At 40.7% G+C, this 22500-nt stretch overlaps 1 protein-coding gene across 3 annotated transcripts in view; it reads right to left on the bottom strand.

Annotated features, from left to right (window-relative positions):
• Nucleotides 1-12456, bottom strand: part of LOC106600476 (uncharacterized) — a 30136-nt gene extending 17680 nt beyond the window's left edge. For 2 of the 3 annotated variants that reach the window (XM_082969063.1, XM_082969053.1), the window contains exon 1: nt 11868-12455. In XM_082969063.1, the coding sequence (XP_082825189.1) occupies nt 11868-12195 (328 nt within the window). In that variant the 5' untranslated portion in view covers nt 12196-12455. Of the gene's footprint in view, nt 1-1321; nt 4543-11867 lie in introns of those variants that run through there. The other variant, XM_045711869.2, reaches the window with a different exon arrangement.
• Between the last annotated feature and the right edge of the window lie 10044 nt (nt 12457-22500).

The raw sequence follows: 22500 nt of genomic DNA, 5'->3' as shown, positions 1-22500 counted from the left end.
TGACACGCAGTTCCTAAACTAATTCTCACTAAATCCCTTTTTAAAGTCAGGGTATGAGTTGAGAAACATGCCTATTTTCCTTGAAAGTACGTAATGTCATGATTGCAAAGCTATACGATATTACAGAGAACAAGTTAATTATCTCACATCTCTGAAAATATTTGTAATGTTGTGCTTCTTGTTCACGGATGGTAATTCATGGTTATGTTTTTTTCTTTAAGCTGTTAATACAAATCGAAAGGAATTTTCTATATCCTCATTTCTTAAAGTATTTCTGGTGATAGCAAGTGATAGTGATACACAAGCTAGGTCTATTTGAAACATTGCCATCCCATGGCAGCATTTACCAGCCACCAGGTTCAGAAGCTTTAAAACCACATAAAAACTTTTTAAAACACAATTCTATTTTTGCCCAAAGTTAAGATATAAATTATTCAAACTGAACATAATTCATGCTGGTTATTATTTTAGGCTATTTTAGTTTTGGAGTCAAAGATAGTTTTGGAATAGTTTTCATTTTTCAAACAGGTTTGTTATTTTATTTCAGTTGACTAAATAGTTTCCCCTAATTACATTTTCTATAATAAGCATGGAGGTTTCCCCTATCAACCAGTCATAGGTACTGGTGACAAAGCGCCTCGTACCCTAGCTGGGAATGGGACAGATGGAACCCTTCTGTGGTAACAGACAGGGGAGATTTGTAATCAAATCTAATTCCCAGAAATGGGGTTCATATGAACCACAGAGACTGTGTGTGGGATAATAACATGGCCGTGTCCAACCCTGCTTGTTCCCTCGACTCCGCTACCAACCACCAATCTCCAACAGGGCCCTTAACCTGTATCACTAGACACCTCATAGTGAGCTACAGGTAGGAATCAGCAATGAATCCCAATAATGAGACACCTCTGGGGAGGGGTGTCAGCAACATTTAAAAAATATATATATAGTGTTTTATGACAAACCGTTTTTTACAAATCCGTCAAGATACCAACTTTGACTTTTTTTACCTTTATTTTACTAGGCAAGTCAGTTAAGAACAAATTCTTATTTTCAATGACGGCCTAGGAACAATGGGTTAACTTCCTTGTTCAGGGGCAGAACGACAGATTTCTACCTTGTCAGCTCGGGGATTTGAACTTGCAACCTTTCGGTTACTAGTCCAATGCTCTAACCACTGCCGCCCCACTTTACCGTGAAATGCTTTACTTACAAGCCCTTAACCTACAGTGCAGTTCAAGAAGAAAACATTTACCTAGTAGACTAAAATAAAAAGTAATAATAAAAAGTAACACAATGAGAATAACAATAATGAGGCTATATACAGGGGGCACCGGTACCGAGTCAGTGTGCAGGGGTACAGGCTAGTTGAGGTAATCTGTACATGAAGGTGGGGGCGTAGTGACTATGCATAGGGATCAAACAAGCAGCGAGTAGCAGCAGTGCACAAAAGGGGGGGGTTCAATGTTAATTGTCCGGTGGTGATTTTATGAATTGTTCAGCAGTCTTATGGCTTGGGGGTAGAAGCTGTTGAGGAGGTTTTTGGCCCTAGACTTGGCGCTCCGGTACTGCTTGCCGTGCGGTAGCAGAGAAAACAGTCTATGACTTGGGTGACTGGAGTCTTTGACAATTGTGTGCTTTCCTCTGACACCGCCTATTATATAGGTCCTGGATGGCAGGAAGCTTGGCCCCAGTGATGTACTGGGCCATTCACACTACCCTCTGTAGCGCCTTACAGTCAGATGCCGAGCAGTTGCCATACCAGGCTGTGATGCAACCGGTCAGGATGCTCTCGATGGTGCAGCTGTATTACCTTTTGAGGATCTGGGGACCCATGCCAAATCTTTTCAGTTTCCTGAGGGGGAAAAGGTTTTGTTGTGCCCTCTTCATGACTGTCTTGGTATATACCCACGTGGGTGATTAAAATATGAACTGAGGTCCACACTCCAGTCCAGTTGATGGTGGTAATGCACCTTAAAGTTGGTTGCCAACCGCCATATAAAGTCCAAAGAAGAAAAAGAATCCTGAAGGAAGGAGAAATGACTAGAAATGAATTTGGTTTACCGTTTGGGGCGTCGCAACTGGTTACCTATTTAGATGTGATATGAAAGTACAGCAATTTATGTTTCTAGAAACGTATCGCAATTGAGAATCGATTCACATTTAGATGGAATATTTGGCTATTTTGTCTGCCAGAGACAGTCTACCTCTGAAAATAACATACAGTCCTTGGACCTTGAGGAGTAACGGGGGCAGCAATCAGCAGTAGAAACAATAACAAAGCGTACTCCCTGCGCGTTTCGGTAAAATAAAGAGGGATGGGGCTGGAGAAATGTAACCATCCATGATATCAACATTATAATATTAACCATGTTTTGAGGATATACAGTGTTTATATATTGGACAAACATTGGAGTAAAGAAAAGCTTATATTTTGGGTTCTGATGGGGTACGACAGTTGAACTAAGCTCATTAGGCATTTATAAGGGATTTCTTAAAGAAACAATTGGTACATATCATTAATGTATAAGTCCCAAAATGGATGTAACAACTGCTGATTGCCCCTTTAAGAGAACATCTTGGGCTAATCTAATAGGAGATATTGAGGACTACAGTATTTCAGGCATTGTCATTGGATGCATTTGATCAATTGTTAATGTTTTGTTGATGGTCCACTCTTGATGTTCTACACGTTACAGTGTAGCTTCAGCCATTCCTACAGAACAACATTAAAGTGTAGAACCCCTTTACTGCATATTGGTTCAACGACTGCAGAGGTACTTACTGGTGTTAATCAGATCTCCAACCTCCTCTTCTTCCTGCAATGTGACAGTCACCTCCCCCTCCTCCTCTTTCACTCCAAAAACTGCTTCCTCCTCTTTCTCTACCTTCTCTTCTTTTACTGTAACATCCTCCTCCTCTTTCACTCTGAAAGCGTCTTCCTCTTCTTTCAGTGAAACGTCTTTCTCTTCTTCTTTCACTGTAACAGCCTCACCCTCTACTTGTTTTTGTATTGTAACAGCCTTTTCTTCCTCATCCTCTTTCACAAGAGTTTCTTTCTCCGTCCAGCAGACCTCTTCTTCATCTTCTTTAGCAGGAGGAGAGTAGCTTAGTGAACTCATGGTCGGAGATGTTAGCTAGCTAGCATTTGCGACTAGCCTAGTTCTAAGCTAACTTAGCAAACCAGTTAGCTGACAAACAACATGGAGTGCTGCAGAGATGGTTGTCCCTCTGGAAGGTTCTCCCATCTCCACAGAGGAACTCTAGAGCTGTCAGAGTGACCATCGGGTTCTTGGTCCCTTCCCTGACGAAGGCCCTTCTCCCCTGATTGTGAAGTTTGGCCGTGTGGCCAGCTCTAGGAAGAGTCTTCCAAACTTCTTTCATTAAAGAATGATGGTGGCCACTGTGTTCTTGGGGACCAATGCTGCAGACATTTTTTGGTACCATTCCCCAGATCTATGCCTCGACACAATCCAGTCTCGGAGCTCTAAGGACAATTTCTTCGACCTCATTGCTTGGTGTTTGCTCTGACATGCATTGTCAACTGTGGGACCTTATGTAGACAGGTGTAATCATACACAATATGATTTCATGTGGCATAAACAAAAACACAAATTCTCAGTCAAAAATATGAGTCAGAATACAGCCTTTCTATTCTCTCATTTGATTTCAGGTTCTCTGAATGTCCTTCCACACGGAGAGAGAGCAGTGGTAGGACTTTTATCGTGTGTGTCCTCTTATGCTCCTTCAGGCTCCCTAACCAGGTAAACCCCTTTCCAGACTGGGAGCATTGGAAAGGATTTTCTCCTCTCTATCCTCTCATGAGCTTTTAGGTCCGCCATTCGTGAAAATCTATTTTTACACTGGGAGCAGGCTTTTCTCCTGTGTGTATCCTCTTATGAGCTTTCAGGTGCCCTGTCTGAGTAAAACTCTTTCCACACTGGGAACATTGGAAAGGCTTTTCTCCTGTGTGTATCCTCTTATGAGCTTTCAGGTGCCCTATCTGAGTAAAACTCTTTCCACACTGGGAACATTGGAAAGGCTTTTCTCCTGTGTGTATCCTCTCATGAGCTTGTAGGTCCCATAACTGAATAAAACCCATTCCACAGTGGAAACAGTGATAAGGCTTTTCTCCTGTGTGTATTCTCTCATGCCTTTTCAGGTTAGCTAACACGGCAAAACTCTTTCCACACTGGGAACATTGGTAAGGCTTTTCTCCTTTGTGTATTCTCTCATGCTCTTTTAATTGCCCTATCTTAGTAAAACTCTTTTCACACTGGGAACATTGGAAAGGCTTTTCTCCTGTGTGTATTCTCTTGTGCCTCTTCAGGTTAGCTAACACAGCAAAACTCTTTCCACACTGGGCGCATTGGAAAGGCTTTTCTCCAGTGTGTGTCCTCTCATGCAGTTTTAGGTTCCCTAACCAGCGAAAACTCTTTTCACAGTGGGAGCAGTGGTGATGTCTCACTGGTTTGGGCGTCTCTGTGTCTGGTTCCCCTGAAGGACTCTTCCTGCTGTCAGAGTGAGAGTCTGGTTTCTCTCCTGCCAAAGACAAACAGAGTATCTCTTAAACAGAGACCTGAATGAAACCTCCACATGATAAAACTGTCTTCCTATGAGGTTTAATCTAGACTAGATCCCTCAATAAAAGAGCAGAACTGATCATCACAGAGTGGCTGTAGTGCTTTGTAGGCTAGGTAAATCCATTTGAATTCAATCAATATTTGACAGCATCCCTTTTGATTAAAAAAAAGCTTTCCTTACGTTTGCCTATGGAAGAAGTGATTAGTGACTTTTTGTAACTGAATGTAAAAACATTCATGAGATATACAGTACCAGTCAAAAGTTGGGACACACCTACTCATTCCAGGGGTTTTCTTTATTTTTACTATTTTCTACATTGTAGAATAATAGTGAAGACATCAAAACCATGAAATAACACATATGGAATCATGTAACCAAAAAAGTGGTAAACAAATCAAAATATATTTTAGATTCTTCAAAGTAGCCACCCTTTGCCTTTGACAGCTTTGCACACTCTTGGCATTCTCTCAACCAGCTTCACCTGGAATGCTTTTCCAACAGTCTTGAAGGAGTTCCCACATATGCTGAGCAATTGTTGGCTGCTTTTCCTTCACTCTGCGGTCCAACTCATCTCAATTGGGTTGAGATCGGGTGATTGTGGAGGCCAGGTCATCTGATGCAGCGTGCTGGGTCATTGTCCTGTTGAAAAACAAATGATAGTCCCACTAAGCGCAAACCAGATGGGATGGCGTATCGCTTCAGAAGGCTGTAGCAGCCAGACAGGTGTGTGCCTTTCCAAATCATGTCCAATCAATTTAAATTTACCACAGGTGGACTCCAATCAAGTTGTAGAAACATCTCAACGATGATCAATGGAAACTGGATGCACCTGAGCTCAATTTCAAGTCTCATAGCAAAGGGTCTGAACACTTATGGAAACAAGGTATTTCTGTTTTTTGTTATTAATAAATGTGACTTTTTTCTAAAAACCTATTTTCGCTTTGTCATTAAGGGTATTGTGATGTCATTATGGGGTATTGTGTGCAGATTGATGAGGATTTTTATTTATTTAATCCATAGTAGAATAAGGCTGTAACATAATAAAATGCGGAAAGACTGTTTAGTGACATAAATAAGGGGTTGAAGACATGCACATTTTTTTTAAAATATTTGTTATTTTATCTCTCAGATACAGGACAGACACTTCAGAACAAACTTCCTTTAGCTGTTCTGGGGGAAACAATGTTACTATGGTTACTGTTGTTCCATGTTATCCAATGTGTTACTATGGTTACTGTTGTTCCATGTTGTGAATGTTATCCAATGTGTTACTATGGTTACTGTTGTTCCATGTTGTGAATGTTATCCAATGTATTACTATGGTTACTGTTGTTCCATGTTCTAAATGTTATCCAATGTGTTACTATGGTTACTGTTGTTCAATGTTGTGAATGTTATCCAATATGTTACTGTGGGTTATAGCAGTATGGACAAATCATTGTTTGACATAAATTAACTTTTGAATATTTTTTGTTGATTCTTCCATTGGTCTTACAATTCAAAATCAGAAAGTCAAAATTATCCTTGGTATAACCTTAAAACAGTACTATACTGGGGAAGCCCTTCATGTTGGAGGGTGTTTCTACAGTACTATACCGGGGAAGCCCTTCATGTCGGAGGGTATTTCTACAGTACTATACTGGGGAAGCCCTTCATGTTGGAGGGTGTTTCTACAGTACTATACCGGGGAAGCCCTTCATGTTGGAGGGTGTTTTGTCTTTGACACTTCAGCAACTGGTTCCAGTGTGTAAGTACAAGGCGACTGGTTCCAGTGTGTCAGTACGAGACAACTGGTTCCAGTGTGTCAGTACAAGGCGACTGGTTCCAGTGTGTCAGTACAAGGCAACTGGTTCCAGTGTGTCAGTACAAGACAACTGGTTCCAGTGTGTCAGTACAAGACGACTGGTTCCAGTGTGTCAGTACAAGACAACTGGTTCCAGTGTGTCAGTACAATACAACTGGTTCCAGTGTGTTAGTACAAGGCCTGGAGATGGTTGCATGGAAGTTCATTTTTATAATGTGGAACTGGAATCTGATCTCATTCTGTTGTCGTTGGAGTGAGGCCTAGCCTAGCGGTGAAGGGGGTCTCATTCATATTGGGAAATGGGTGCGCGCTCCCTCAACATGATCAGGACAGAGAAACCAGACACGCGCTCCCTCAACATTATCAGGACAGAGAAACCAGACACGCGCTCCCTCAACATGATCAGGACAGAGAAACCAGACACACGCTCCCTCAACATGATCAGGACAGAGAAACCAGACACACGCTCCCTCAACATGATCAGGACAGAGAAACCAGACATGCTCATTGCTCACATGGAGAACTCCAAACAAAAAGACAATGAAAAAAATGGACAAATCTTGTAAATGATGGTTCTGAAATAAACCAAAACTGGTTTCTCACAAGTGTAGCAGGTTTTGAACAGACAACATTTCCACTCCGAGAATGACAACGATAAATGACTGTAATTAATACATTAACAGAAATGAATGTAACCAAATGACAGGAAGTAATGGTACATTTACTACTGGTGACATTTGTTCATTCAAACACAGCTATTTTTTTTTCTTCATATCACTCCAGTGTTAATTGTTGAACTGTAATTACCTCTGTAATTACCCATTTATTGCCTTCCCTCCTTACTTAATTTACACATGCCGGCGATGATAGAATTAGCTATTGTGTTATTGACTGTACGTTTGTTTATCACACGTGTAACTCTGTTGTTTTTGTCGCACTGCTTTGCTTTATCTTGGCCAGGTCGCAGTTGTAAATGAGAACTTGTTCTCAACTGGCCACCTGGTTAAATAAAGGTGAAATAAATAAATAAACCCTGATTCCATCCCAAATAGGCATAAGCCTACAAGCTTGTGATTTGAAACCAAACACAGCTAAAAAAAAAATGAATTAAGAAGCTAATGATCCCTGATTCCTCTGTGGCAACATCATGCTTTCTGGTGAAGTATTTTATTTATTTTTGTATAGACAGGAGTAATTATATCATTTGGGTACATTTATTTACATTTATTTACCTGTTGGACCCACCACTATGTCATTTCTCTCCTGTTCTATTAGACCCACCACTATGTCATTTCTCTCCTGTTCTATTAGATCCACCACTATGTCATTTCTCTCCTGTTCTATTAGACCCACCACTATGTCATTTCTCTCCTGTTCTATTAGACCCACCACTATGTCATTTCTCTCCTGTTCTATTAGACCCACCACTATGTCATTTCTCTCCTGTTCTATTGGACTCACCACTATGTCATTTCTCTCCTGTTCTATTAGACCCACCACTATGTCATTTCTCTCCTGTTCTATTAGACCCACCACTATGTCATTTCTCTCCTGTTCTATTAGACCCACCACTATGTCATTTCTCTCCTGTTCTATTAGACCCACCACTATGTCATTTCTCTCCTGTTCTATTGGACCCACCACTATGTCATTTCTCTCCTGTTCTATTGGCTTTCATTTCAACATTATTTCGTTGTCCAGAAGCCAAAAGCACAATCCTAGTTGTTGCAGCTTTAGACTCCCCCTCTTTCTAAGTTTCTAAAAGAGATTTTCATCTGTCAGATATGAACCTCTACCAGGTGGACTGTATAGAACGGTGTGTTCATCTCTGTCAGATATGAACCTCTACCAGGTGGACTATATAGAACGGTGTGTTCATCTCTGTCAGATATGAACCTCTACCAGGTGGACTATATAGAACGGTGTGTTCATCTCTGTCAGATATGAACCTCTACCAGGTGGACTGTATAGAACAGTGAGTTCATCTCTGTCAGATATGAACCTCTACCAGGTGGACTGTATAGAACGGTGTGTTCATCTCTGTCAGATATGAACCTCTACCAGGTGGACTATATAGAACGGTGTGTTCATCTCTGTCAGATATGAACCTCTACCAGGTGGACTGTATAGAACGGTGTGTTCATCTCTGTCAGATATGAACCTCTACCAGGTGGACTGTTTAGAATGGTGAGTTCAAGTAAAACACTAAAGGAGTTGTCTCCAGATTGCTATGCATATTCAAGCTAGTAGCTTAGCATCTCTCTCGATTGAATTCAGGCGGTTGACGTCAACAACCCTCATAGAATGTAAACAATAGATTACAATAATAACATGAATCCACCAATCCAAAGACAGGGTAGGTGGGAGTGAGACAACCCACAGCGCAGCTTTGTGGACAACGACTCCCCTTGTTAGGACGGAGAGACATCTTGTCAGTATATCCATAATCTTTGGTGTAGCCAACCCAACTCTCACATGGCTCTATTGGAGGACACGGTGTGTAGTAAAACATCACTACATTAAAATCACTACATGCCGTGCCCCTCAGTCTGCGGTCAGCAGATAGACCCTTCTCAAATATATATGTTAAGTCACTTTTAGGAAACGGAACGGAGAAAACAAGGGGTAGCTTGTGTCTTGTTTTGTACGCTTTGTACAAAATAATAAAACACAGAGCTACAGGATGTTTCTTAACATAACTCTTTATTAACTAGCTACAACTACATGTTAGCCTATCTCCAACCACGATCAACTGGCCATGACCTAACCGTCTGGGTGGTCTTAACCAATCACTGCACAGTAGGATATGGCGGTAAAATGCATCCAATTATAATTCAGTATGTATTCACATATGAATATTACATCCCCCTTCTTTTAAACAAAATACAAATGTTTTACATATTCTAAGCTTTTCTTTTGGATACATGCTCTGTAGTTTGAACTCAAGGTAAGTAACCATTTATATTGCATACTACACCAACTGAATCAACAGACTCTGAAACAATGATCCAACATACTGTTACTTTTCAAACAAGGGATTCTCAGCAACTCAGCTTTCACTGTAGAAATGACATCTTAACATTTCAAACAAATACAATACCAAAGCATGTCAAGTCAACTTTCAATAACAAGTTTACAGTCTGGAACTCTTTTAGGGCAGCGATCCGCCTACACCCTTTGACATTTCACAGGTCGAGGACAGCTCTGGGCTTGACCTCTCTTCCTGACCTTGTGCGATATGATGTTGAGCATGCTTCTGTGTCAGTCAACAGCTCTGGTGGTGTTGCAGGTAAGTGTGGTGTATGTTGTGCTGTGTGTGTGTTTAGTCCATCACATTCTCTTTCAGGGGAACAGTTCATCTCATCAGTGTGTTGTTCTTTTGTGTTCAGTAAGTGACGACGATTGCGGCGGTACACTGCTCCTTCTGCTGTGCGGACGTGATATGAACGTTCAGTGTCAGCTGGCTGGATGACGACTGCTGGTTTCCAGAGGCCATGCTCCTGGATTCTAACTGACTCTCCGTCGATCAGTGGTGGCAGTGGTCTAGCTGACCTGTCGTAGTATCGCTTTTGTTGTTGTTGTCTCTGTGCACGTTTTCCATGCATTTCCTTGTAGCTGACAACCTCTGGTTGGTGCTGGGAAGGGTTGAGCGAAGTTTGCGGCTCATCAACAGCTGGGCTGGTGATTTGAAGTTGTCAACTGGAGTGTTGCGGTATTCAAGGAGACTGAGGTAGGGGTCTCTCTTGTCTGCTTTTGCTTTGTCCATGAGTGATTTAGCAATCTGCACAGATTTTTCAGCAAGGCCATTACTTTGAGGGTAATGTGGGCTTGTGGTGACATGTGTGAATTCCCATGCTTTTGTGAAGGATTCAAACTCATTTGATTTGTAACAGGGCCCATTGTCAGATATTAAAGTCTCTACAATGCCATGCCTGGCAAAGGCTGCTTTCAGCTTGTGTATCACAGCTGCAGATGTGGTGCTGTGAAGCTTGTCGAGTTCGAAGTATCTGCTGTAGTAGTCCACTGTTACGATGTAGTCCTCATTGTTCCAGGTGAACACATTGGTTGCCATGACCTGCCAGGGTTGGTCTGGGATACAGTGAGGTAACATTGGCTCTTTGGTGTTTGAGGGGCGTCTTTCAAGACAGATGGTGCATCTACCAACAATGTCCTCTATTTGTTTGCACATTCCAGGCCAAAACAAAATGTCCCGTGCTCTCTGTTTGCACTTTTCCATGCCCATGTGTCCAGCATGGATCTTTGTCAAAATCTCTTCTCTGAGACTGGTAGGAATAATGATTTTCTCTGCTTTGAAAATGATTCCGTTGATCTGTGATAGTTCATCACGATGGTTCCAGAATTCTGAGACGCTCTGAGGGCGTTTTCTCCTCTCCTCAGGCCATCCATCCTGTATGACTTCCCTCAGCTGTGTGAGTTGTGAGTCCTTGTCTGTTTCTGCTTGGATCTCCTTCAGTTTCGTGTCACTAACTGGTAAGTTGCTGTACACAGTGTGCACTTGCATGTCCATGCCCTCACTGAGGCTGCTGTCCTTGTAGGTAAGAAACTTCCTGGAGAGTGTGTCTGCGACAGGGATGTCTTTGCCTGGACGGTGAGTGATTGTGAAGTCGTATTTTTGTAGTTGAAGGATCATTCTCTGTAGCCTTGGCGGGGCTGCAGCTAGTGGTTTCCTCATGATTGACTCAAGGGGCTTGTGGTCGGATTCCACAATGACTTGTCGTCCATATACGTACTGATGGAAACGTTTACATCCGAACAGAATGGCATAGAGCTCCTTTTCGATTTGGGCGTAGTTGATTTCACAGTCTGTGAGAGATTTGGAAGCGTAGCCGATGGGCTTTCCTTCTTGCAGTAGCACTGCACCTAGTCCATACTTCGACGCGTCCACTTGGAGTCTGAGCTCTTTGTTGGGGTCGTAGTAGGCAAGGATTGGTCCTGGTTCTCTCGTGATCAAGTCTTTCACATTCTGGAAAGCAATGTCGTGTTGCTTGTCCCAAAGAAACTCACTGGACTGCTTTAGCAGTTGACGCAGGGGTGCATTAGCATTGGAGAGGCTGGGTGCGAACTTGGCTAAGTAGTTGACCATGCCAAGCACTGTTTCCAGCTCTGCACGGTTCTTTGGTGGCTCCATTTCTTTTATGGCTGAGAACTACAGGATGTTTCTTATCATAACTCTTTATTAACTAGCTACAACTGCATGTTCGCCTATCTCCAACCACGATCAACTGCCCATGACCTAACCGTCTGGGTGGTCTTAACCAATCACTGCACAGTAGGATACGGCGGTAAAATGCATGCAATTATAATTCAGTATGTATTCACATATGAATATTACAGCTTGTTCTCTACATCGTCTGATTCTAGACATATCAGTCATCATCCCAGGGCCCTCCGTTGAAGAGGTATTGACGAGCCAACTCCGAATATCCAAAGTTAAAAACAAATTGAATGTGGTACTTACTGGTGTTACTCAGATCTCCTATCTCCTCCTCTTCATCTTTCAATGTGACAGTAATCTCTCCTTCCTTCTTCACTCCAAAAACTACATCCTCCTCTTTCACAGTAACATCCTCCTCCTCTTTCACTCTGAACGCGTCTTCCTCTTCTTTCACTGAAACGTCTTTCTCTTCTTCTTTCACTGTAACATCCTCACCATCTACTTCTTGTTTTACTGTAACATCCTCCTCTTCCTTCTCCTCTTTCACGACAATGTTCAGCCCCAGAGCTTCTTTCTCCGTCCAGTAGACCTCCTCTTCTTTTACATGAGGGGAGTAGTTTAGGGAGCTCATGTTCGGGGATGTTAGCTAGCTAGCTATCATTAGCGACTAGGCTAGTGCTAACTTAACCAGCCAGCTACTATAGCTGACTAATACAAAATAACGTAATATTAAATGAAATAGGTTAACAAGTAGATACGACAGAAGCGTGTCTTAAACATAGTAGCTAATATACACCGAAAGCGTCTAAATAGCTTGAATCTTTCGGCTATGTTGGCTAGCAAGCTACCGAGGTGGTTGACGAGCTGTTTATGAAGAACCGTCCACTAGATTATACGTCACGCTGGCAGCATCGCCTGAAAGACGCACATCGCCGTCTGCTGACTGGAGGGAAACGCAGTTGAGGATCAGATTTTATTTTCAGACAAAGATTATTTTACATGGATTTAATTAAATAATACTATTATATTGAGACATACAAAGACCTGAATGTGTTGATTGATTAGTGCGAATTTAAAATGTTTACTACAGCAAGTTAAGACAGTTTCATTAAGTCAAACCAAATCTAAATAAGTAGCCAGCTACTGTAGGTCAATACTGCTCCTACATGGTGTAACAATACATCATGTAGATGTATATAATGAACAGACTAGGTCTATACTGCTCCTACATGGTGTAACAATACATCATGTAGATGTATATAATGAACAGACTAGGTCTATACTGCTCCTACATGGTGTAACAATACTTCACGTAGATGTATATAATGAACAGACTAGGTCTATACTGCTCCTACATGGTGTAACAATACATCACGTAGATGTATATAATGAACAGACTAGGTCTATACTGCTCCTACATGGTGTAGCAATACATCATGTAGATGTATATAATGAACAGACTAGGTCTATACTGCTCCTACATGGTGTAACAATACATCATGTAGATGTATATAATGAACAGACTAGGTCTATACTGCTCCTACATGGTGTAGCAATACATCATGTAGATGTATATAATGAACAGACTAGGTCTATACTGCTCCTACATGGTGTAACAATACATCATGTAGATGTATACTACCGTTCAAACGTTTGGGGTCACTTAGAAATGTCCTTGTTTTTGAAAGAAAAACAAATTTTTTGTAAACAGTGTGCTGTCTTTCTTGTTCTTTAATAACAACGCTTTTGTAAACAGTGTTTTTGCATGCAGCAATTCAACCATGAAGGCCTGATTCACGCAGTCTCTGAACAGTTGATGTTGAGATGTTTCTGTTACTTGAACTCTGTGAAGCATTTATTTGGACTGCAATCTGAGGTGCAGTTAACTCTAATGAACGTATCTTCTGTAGCAGAGGTAACTCTGGATCTTCCTTTCCTGTGGCAATCCTCATGAGAGCCAGCCATACCTTGTCCCAACACAACTGATTGGCTCAAATGCATTAAGAAGGAAAGAAATTCCACAAATTAACATTTAATTGAAATTAATTCCAGGTGACTATCTCATGAAGCTGTTTGAGAGAATGCCACGAGTGTGCAAAGCTGTTATCAATGCAAAGGGTGACTTCTTTAAAATATCTCAAATATAAAATATATTTTTTTGCTTACTACATGATTCCATATGTGTTATTTCATAGTTTTGATGTCTTCATTATTATTCTACAATGTAGAAAATAGTACAAATAAAAACCCTTGAATGAGTAGGTGAGTCCAAACTTTTGACTGGTACTGTATGTAAATGTGATATTTCAGTTGTTTTTCTTACATTTGAAACATTTATAAAAACCTGTTTTTGCTTTGTTGTTATGGGGTATTGTGATGTCATTCTGGGGGATTGTGATGTCATTATGGGCTATTGTGATGTCATTATGGGGTATTGTGTGTAGATTCAGGGTAAAATATTGATTTAATCCATTTCAGAATAAGGCTGTAACGTAGCAAAATGTGGAAAAAGTGAAGGAGTCTGAAAACTTTCCAAATGCACTGTATATATAGGGGCAGTACTTAGTGACATCACTTCCTGAAACAGGAGGAAAAATATATAACATAAGTTCACAATATCAACATTCAAAGTATCAAAATATATGACCAAGCTGGAAGTGTAAATGCCAGCCCAGCCACAATCCTAGAGGTTCACTGATGATCAACCTCCTCCTTCACATCTGACTCCTGATGATCAACCTCCTCCTTCACATCTGACTCCTGATGATCAACCTCCTCCTTCACATCTGACTCCTGATGATCAACCTCCTCCTTCACATCTGACACCTGATGATCAACCTCCTCCTTCACATCTGACTCCTGGTGATCAACCTCCTCCTTCACATCTGACTCCTGATGATCAACCTCCTCCTTCACATCTGACTCCTGATGATCAACCTCCTCCTTCACATCTGACTCCTGATGATCAACCTCCTCCTTCACATCTGACTCCTGATGATCAACCTCCTCCTTCACATCTGACTCCTGATGATCAACCTCCTCCTTCACATCTGACTCCTGGTGATCAACCTCCTCCTTCACATCTGACTCCAGTGATCAATCCAGAGCGTCTTCTTTTTTGGGGGAATCCCGATGGACATCGAATAGGCCGTCATCACGACCACCGCCCACTAGTTAATTGTCATTCAGGTTATCAATAGGAAGAGCATTAGCAATATGTCCTGTCTGGTAACTTGTCTCGTTCAATGGAATAACATTGGCAGGTGTAAAAAAAAAACTCAGTCGATCTCAAACGGCGGAAAAACTTTTGGAAGTCTTTATCAAAGTCTGTGGCCTGTGATGTTGGGACAGATGATAGTCCCTTATTATACAAGAGACAAAATCCCCTAATTCTACAGCACAACAGCAGAGTCATGTCTTCAGTGTAAAACTAACAATGACTCAATAATCCTTCTGGGAATGTTATGATGTCATAAAGTTATGGGAGGAGTTAGAAAGTTGGCTGTCAGAAGTACAGTATTATAATGTAAAATTACTTTTAATCCGTCTGTCTGTATATTTCAAGACATGGCATATGGGGATACAGTGAGATACCCGATGGTTGGACGATACTTTTCTCATCAATCATCTTAAATATTATACTTAATTAAAACATGGAAATCAACCAATCCTCTGTTGTTAATTCAAAAGAAAGGTAAAATGCTTTATTATCTAAAAGTTGGAAGTGAGAGAAATTAAATGGTGCTGATGCGGGCGCTGGAGATGGAGGTGTGTTCTAGTGAGTCTGGGCAGGTGTGATGTAGTTAATGGAGATGGAGGTGTGTTCTAGTGGGTCTGGACAGGTGTGATGTAGTTAATGTTTATATGATGTTGTCATTTGTATGTGTATGTTTTCTATTGTTTATAAAATATCAAATAAAATATTTTTAAGTCCCAATGTAAAGTTACACCTCACTGTTCTATTTTTGGAGTTATTACATAAAACCAATCAGAATTCAGAAGAATGACAAAGTCAGGTGTGATGTAATATGGAGGACCAGCCAATTCCCTATGATGTAAACTACAACAGAAATAACTTCAAATGTAGAACTTCATATTAAACCAATCGTTTGCACTCATGGGTTCCCACTAGATAACACAACCACACAGTACATGAAAGCATGAGGTGTGGCTAATGTTGACAAGTTGGAGCTAGCTACCGAGCTAGCATACAAACTCTGTAGCACAGAGTAGATCCTCCATATGACGTTGAGAAATAGTGCATTGTGGGTAGTTTAGATGATATCTGGAAATAAGTTAAGAAATATGTAAAACGCAAAAACATAACTGTTTGTACTTATAGGTAACCAGATCGTGGCTTCAACTAAGTTACTAAGTCTTTAACCACACTGTGTTGTTACACTGGTGAGTAAAAACTCATGCTTCCTACACTTTAACTTGTCTGAAAATAAAATGTACATTTTACTGAACTGCGTCCAGTCAGCAGATGGACTAGATGCCTCTTAGGCCGCCCATTGTGACTCCGTCAAGAATTCAGCAGAGCAAGTTTGTATGAAGGTCTGGTTATTAAATGGGTACATAGTTCAATAGTAATATCCTCTAAAACGCTCTGGTGACAAACTTTTCTGCCCTGTTTCCAAATGTCCACATGGCTGGGAGAACCAATTCAAGTAAGTAAGTAAATAGATTTTGAAAATGTAAAAAAAACAACGTATTATTAGCTAAATAGCTACAGTGCAGGCTAACTCAAATGAGCTGCTAAATGAGCTATCTAGCCAACTTTAAATACTTTATAGATAGATAGGTAGCTGGTGATATTTAATTCACTTAGCTAGCTAACTTCATATTAGCTATCTATCTATTTGTCACTGTAAAAAAAAAACTCCAAATGCATTTGTAGGTAGCTAGCTAACAGCCATGTAGGAGGGTGAAAGGTTAGCAGCCCCAACTGTCAGTGAGAGAGTAGACTATTCTGGATAGGGCAGTTACTTTTGTGTTGTTCCTGTCCCTAGAAGTGAGGACGGAGATAATAGTAACATAATATTCAGTGTGGTGTAATTTGACTATAATGAAGTCTGTTTCTTGTGAGGTTTTCTGTCCTCAGATAAAGAACGCTATGAAAGCCAGTATACATATGAAGAGGTCCCAATGAAGAGCAGTGGTTCTCAGTCCTGGGGACTCAAAGAAGGGCACATTTTTGTTTTTGCCTTAGCACTGCACAGCTGATTCAAATGATCAACTCATTATCAAGCTTCAAGTGGTATTTATGTATTCATTTGTGATGCCATCCTTGATATGATCCTGTTATTGTCACATGCTACACATGTACATATGTGTGCCCAAGCATCTATCAATCCAATGTTATCATGATTTGTTATCAGGGATATTATACTTTAGTAATCCACAATGACCTGGTGATGTAACAGTCTAATAATTACATTGTCTTCCATATTCCTACAGATACCTTGTAACTGGAGATTCCTTCAAAACAATTGCCTACAGTTACCGTGTAGGGCACTGCAAGGTTGAGTGACCAGGGTCATCTGGGACTGCCTCCTGGAGGAATTCAGGTGTGTGAAGGCTACCTGTGTACTGCGTAACTTCATGAGGATGGACACGAGGACCAGGAGGGGATCTGCAGCTCGCCGCCGTGTGCCAGAGGAGGAGTCTGCTGCTCTGCAGGATGTTTCAAGGATGGGGTCCAACAATGCAGCAAGAGAGGCAATCCGTCTGCAGGAGATCTTCACCTCCTACTTCTTCAAAGAGGGTGCTGTTCCCTGGCAACACCATAGACTACACTATGCACAACCAAAGGCTCTTTTAAGAGCCATTCACATTGCAATAAGAGTATTCTTCCATTTACTTAGCTATGTCAACTGCAGTTATTCAATTCACAGTTTCTCTCCCTTTGATTTCTACTTCTCAGGTGAGGGTGCTATTTAGGTAAGGGTGTGATGTCTGTGCAAAAAACAAAACAGGCTATTTTAAGTCACCCATATTGAAAACATTTAGAACAATTAGACACCCTATAACCCACACCTACACACTCATGTATCAATCTGATTGATGGATTGTGTTGTGCAGTAAACAGGCTCAGGTGTATAACTGTGGCTCCTTCCACCTTCAAAGAATAGGCAAGAGGGCCAACCATGGAGAATAGTAAGACACTTCATTATTTCTATAACTACGCTGTATTGTTTGTCCTTGTGTGTCCGTTCATGTTTTTCAGCATAAAGTAATCTGCAGCCACTTAGTGTGGTGTGGACACCAGGTGAGGCCACACACAGATTCCTGTTGAACACTGTCGCTTTAACTACCTTATTTTCTCAATAACAGTTTCTCTTCTTCACTTCATCCCTCTCTCCCTTTCTCCCAAAATCCTCTAGGTTATATCAGCTGTGTCGGCGAACCCCTCCTGCATCTGAACTGGCTACATAGAGGGCACAGCATGATCAGAGGTGAGAGGTCACTTGGTCAGGTCAACAGGAAGTATTATTAAAGAGATGCTTTACATTGAAATACAGATAGAGATGCAGTAGTCCCAGAGTTAATGATCCCAGGTCAGTTTATATTATACAGGAAGTATTATTAAAGAGATGCTTTACATTGAAATACAGATAGAGATGCAGCAGTCCCAGAGTTAACCAAGGTCAGTTTTGCATTTCACCTCCTGATTGATGACTAACAATGTTAGAATAAAAACTAAAAACACAAGGCTTAAACATGCTCTCTCTCTCCATCTGTCTCTCGTCTGCAGGTATGTTTTGATGTGAGAGGATGCCAACCCCCAGTCCCATCATCGCCACCTCACCTGCTTTTAAGAACCTTTTGGCCGACATGAGACCATTATGTAATTGTGATGAACTGAGAGAATATTTAGGTAGCACTGTGATTCATTAATCATGTGCTGCCTTCCCTGCTCCTATGTGCTTACCTCTTTCCCTTTCTGTCTTTTACACCTCTCTCTGTTTTTATAATGCACAACAGATGTGCATTGAAGTACAGATTGAAACTTGTATTTATAACACTTCGATAATGAGCTTTTCAATAAAGTGTTTCACATTCTCTACTGGTTGAAATTAAGTGTAATGTGATGAAATACTCCACCTATCCTGTGTTTACCAGATCAATGCAGATGAAGGGCATTAGATGTTGAGATGAACCAGTGTTAGAGTATTTACATGATGCATAGGAAGTGTAGTGTTCTGTTTTTAACATATTTCTGTATATATGAATTAACTAGTTAAATCCTGTTTCTAGTCTATTAGTTACAATGTGTAACCATTGATGTCCCAGGACCAAGATTGGTAAACACTGTTGAAGTGTATAATTGTAATACATAAATGCAGACACAGCGTCATTCAAAGACTGGAATTTGATACTCCTGGTATTGGATATGACTGAAAAATAATCTCAAAGACATTCATACCTAAACTGCACCTTTATTTGCCAAGGTAGAGTACATGATCAGTGAATATATTAAATGTACAGGCTACAATGTGGGGATCTCATGCATGGTAATAACTACATGTATATACGACTTGCATCCTTGGCACAACATGATATTATATTCTACTCAGTCCATAGGCTTCATTAATGTCATTCAGGCTGTTTTGAAGTTGATACAACTGGCTATGATAGCTGAGGTTCATAGCTAGGTTCTGAACTAATATGTATACCAAACGTTTGGGTCCATACACAGATCGGCTAAATAGCTAGCTACACATCCATAGGCATACAGGTATTTCAATCATCCACTGCACAATAAGCAAGAACATAGCTAGCTAGTTTATTTCATCTATCTGCATGGCAAATATCAGCAAGGCAAGCTTACAATATTGTACATTCAATTTGCAGTAAATTCTTCAACTGGCTAGATTCTATACATCCACTGTTTCACAAAACGACTGCCTGGTTTGCTAGTTGTTTCTGGATTCCCTAAAACAACCAGAATTACAATTTCATACTCATGTCACAACACCCATAAAGCTAGCCAGCTAGCTGGCTAATGTTAGCTAGTCAGCTAGCTGGCTAATGTTAGCTAGTCAGCTAGCTGGCTAATGTTAGCTAGTCAGCTAGCTGGCTAAATTGCAATTTTCGTAAATGAACTTAATGATAAAAAAAGCATAATCGTTTGTCTCTACATTAACTAACATTCCTGTCAACTGTACATGTATTTGCATGATTTGTTATGACATTATAATCCCTTACATTTGCTTCCATCCTAGTATTTCTGTCTGCCATCTTTGATCCAGATCAGTTCTGTGTTGGGGTACCCCTCTCTCCTAGTATTTCTGTCTGCCATCTTTGATCCAGATCAGTTCTGTGTAGGGATACCCCTCTCTCCTAGTATTTCTGTCTGCCATCTTTGATCCAGTTCAGTTCTGTGTAGGGATACCCCTCTCTCCTAGTATTTCTGTCTGCCATCTTTGATCCAGTTCAGTTCTGTGTAGGGGTACCCCTCTCTCCTAGTAATTCTGTCCGCCATCTTTGATCCAGTTCAGTTCTGTGTAGGGGTACCCCTCTCTCCTAGTATTGTTGTCCGCCATCTTTGACCCAGTTCAGTTCTGTGTAGGGATACCCCTCTCTCCTAGTATTTCTGTCCACCATCTTTGATCCAGTTCAGTTCTGTGTAGGGGTACCCCTCTCTCCTAGTATTTCTGTCCGCCATCTTTGATCCAGTTCAGTTCTGTGTAGGGGTACCCCTCTCTCCTAGTATTTCTGTCCTCCATCTTTGATCCAGTTCAGTTCTGTGTAGGGGTACCCCTCTCTCCTAGTATTTCTGTCCGCCATCTTTGCTGAAGAAAGTCTAACAATCACTAGTACAGCAGCCTCCCCGGTCCTAGTGCCGGCCCGGTAAGAAGTTTAAGATGCGATGGAACGGTTGACGAAAAAAATAAATCACAGAAAAAATATATTGACTGATATTGATTTATTTAAGGGGGGCTAATGAATATTTTAGGCCTAGCGACGTCCCTGATTCCTACCCTTTAACTTTTTGTCTGAAAATTAAATATACATTTTACTCAACTGCGTTGCCCACTCCCGTCAGCAGATGGCGGTGTGGGAATTTAAGGCGATGCTGTTAGTGTGACGTGTGATGTAGTGGACGGAACGCTTCTTTCAACATCAGCAACAGTTAATCAGCCACCTCGGTAGCTTGCTAGACAAAATAGCCGAACCAGTAAAGCTCTTTAGACGCTTTCGTGGATATTAGCAACTGTGTTTTAAAACCACTTCTGTCGTCTAGTTAGTTATCCGATTTAATTTCATATTTACAGTGTTGTTGTTATTAGTCAGCTAGCGGGCTGGTTAAGTTAGAATTAGCATAGCTAGCTAACATCCCCCACCATGCGGTTACTAAGCTACTCTCCTCCTGCTAAAGAAGAGGAGGATATCACAGTAAAACAAGAAGTAGAGGGTGAGGCCGTTACTGTGAAAGAAGAAAAAGACGCGTTCAGAGTGAAAGAGGAGGAGGATGTTACAGTAAAAGAAGAGGAGGATGCAGTTTATGGAGTGAAAGAGGAGGAGTGGGAGGTGACTGTTACATCGATAAAGGAGGAGGAGGAAACTGGATATCTGGGCCCGATTTCCCAAACGCATCTTAAGGCGTCCAATGGTTCTAACGGTGAACTTTGCCGTAAGATGGTTTTGAGAAACCGTTCCCTGATTAACACTAGTAAGTACTGTCTTAAAAACAGAGGTACAAACTCTACAGTTGTTGAACTGATGTGTGGCGTTAAAGCGGAAATCTGCAATTGCTACATCCATATTGTGACTTTTAAATTATTTATTTATAGCCATTGATTCTTTGAAGAATATAACACATGCCTCATGAGCTTAGTTCAACTGTTGTACCCCATCAGAACCCCTAATAAGCTTTTTTTACTCCAATGTTTAGAAACAATGTAAATCAACACTGTATAGCCTCAACATGGTTAAAACTATAATGTTGATATCATGGATACTCAGTCCTTGCATCCATACGTCAGTCTGTAGTTACATTTCTCCAACCCCATAATCATCTTGTTACCAAAACAGTGGTGGAATGACAGATTTGTTATTGTTTGAATTGTAGATTCCTGGGTTGTGTGGGTTTTTCAACAGTAACAAAATGGCTGCCCAGAGACTTGGTTTGGTAAACAGATGAGGGATGGGGGCTGGAGAAGTGTAACCACTCTCAGATTCATAGAGAAAGCTATTGTGGCAACCGTAACTCAACACCTAGCGACCTCTTCAAGAAGTTCAGACTTCTTGGCGTAACAGTTATAAGGTGTTGGCTTGACAGCTCAGGGCAACCCCCTGAATTCACTACACTATGAATACAGACTGGCCATCCATGATGTCAAAATGATCGTTTAACCAGGTTTCTAGGCTATATAGTATATTCTAGAATTCATCCACAATGTCATAATGATTGTTTAACCAGGTTTCTAGGCTATATAGTATATTCTAGAATTCATCCATGATGTCATAATGATAGTTTAACCAGGTTTCTAGGATATATAGTATATTTGAGAATTCATCCATGATGTCATAATGATAGTTTAACCAGGTTTCTAGGCTATATAGAATATTCTAGAATTCTTCCATGATGTCATAATGATAGTTTAACCAGGTTTCTAGGCTATATAGTATATTCTATAACTGCCAGTGTAGATTTCCTGTGGAGGCAAATTATTAGAGCTGTTGATAAGTCATTGTATAATATTCAGCCAATTTTTTTTCATGCCCTTACATTAAAGGCAAGACATACCTAGATTCAATTGCATTCATGAATTGGTTTGAAACCTTTGTTTTCAACCCTTCTCAAAGTTGGTGCCTTGACAGATTTGTAAAAAATGGTTTGTCATGAAACACTATTTTTTATTTTTTTTTAAAGGTAACCTTTATTTAACTTGGCAAGTCAGTTAAGAACAAATTCTTATTTACAATG

Source organism: Salmo salar, chromosome 02 (genome assembly GCF_965601325.2).
Source record: "Salmo salar chromosome 02, fSalSal1, whole genome shotgun sequence".
NCBI classification, from domain to species: Eukaryota; Metazoa; Chordata; class Actinopteri; order Salmoniformes; family Salmonidae; genus Salmo; species Salmo salar.
Note: the sequence above shows the minus strand (reverse complement) of the source record. Positions and strands in the feature narration are given on the sequence as shown.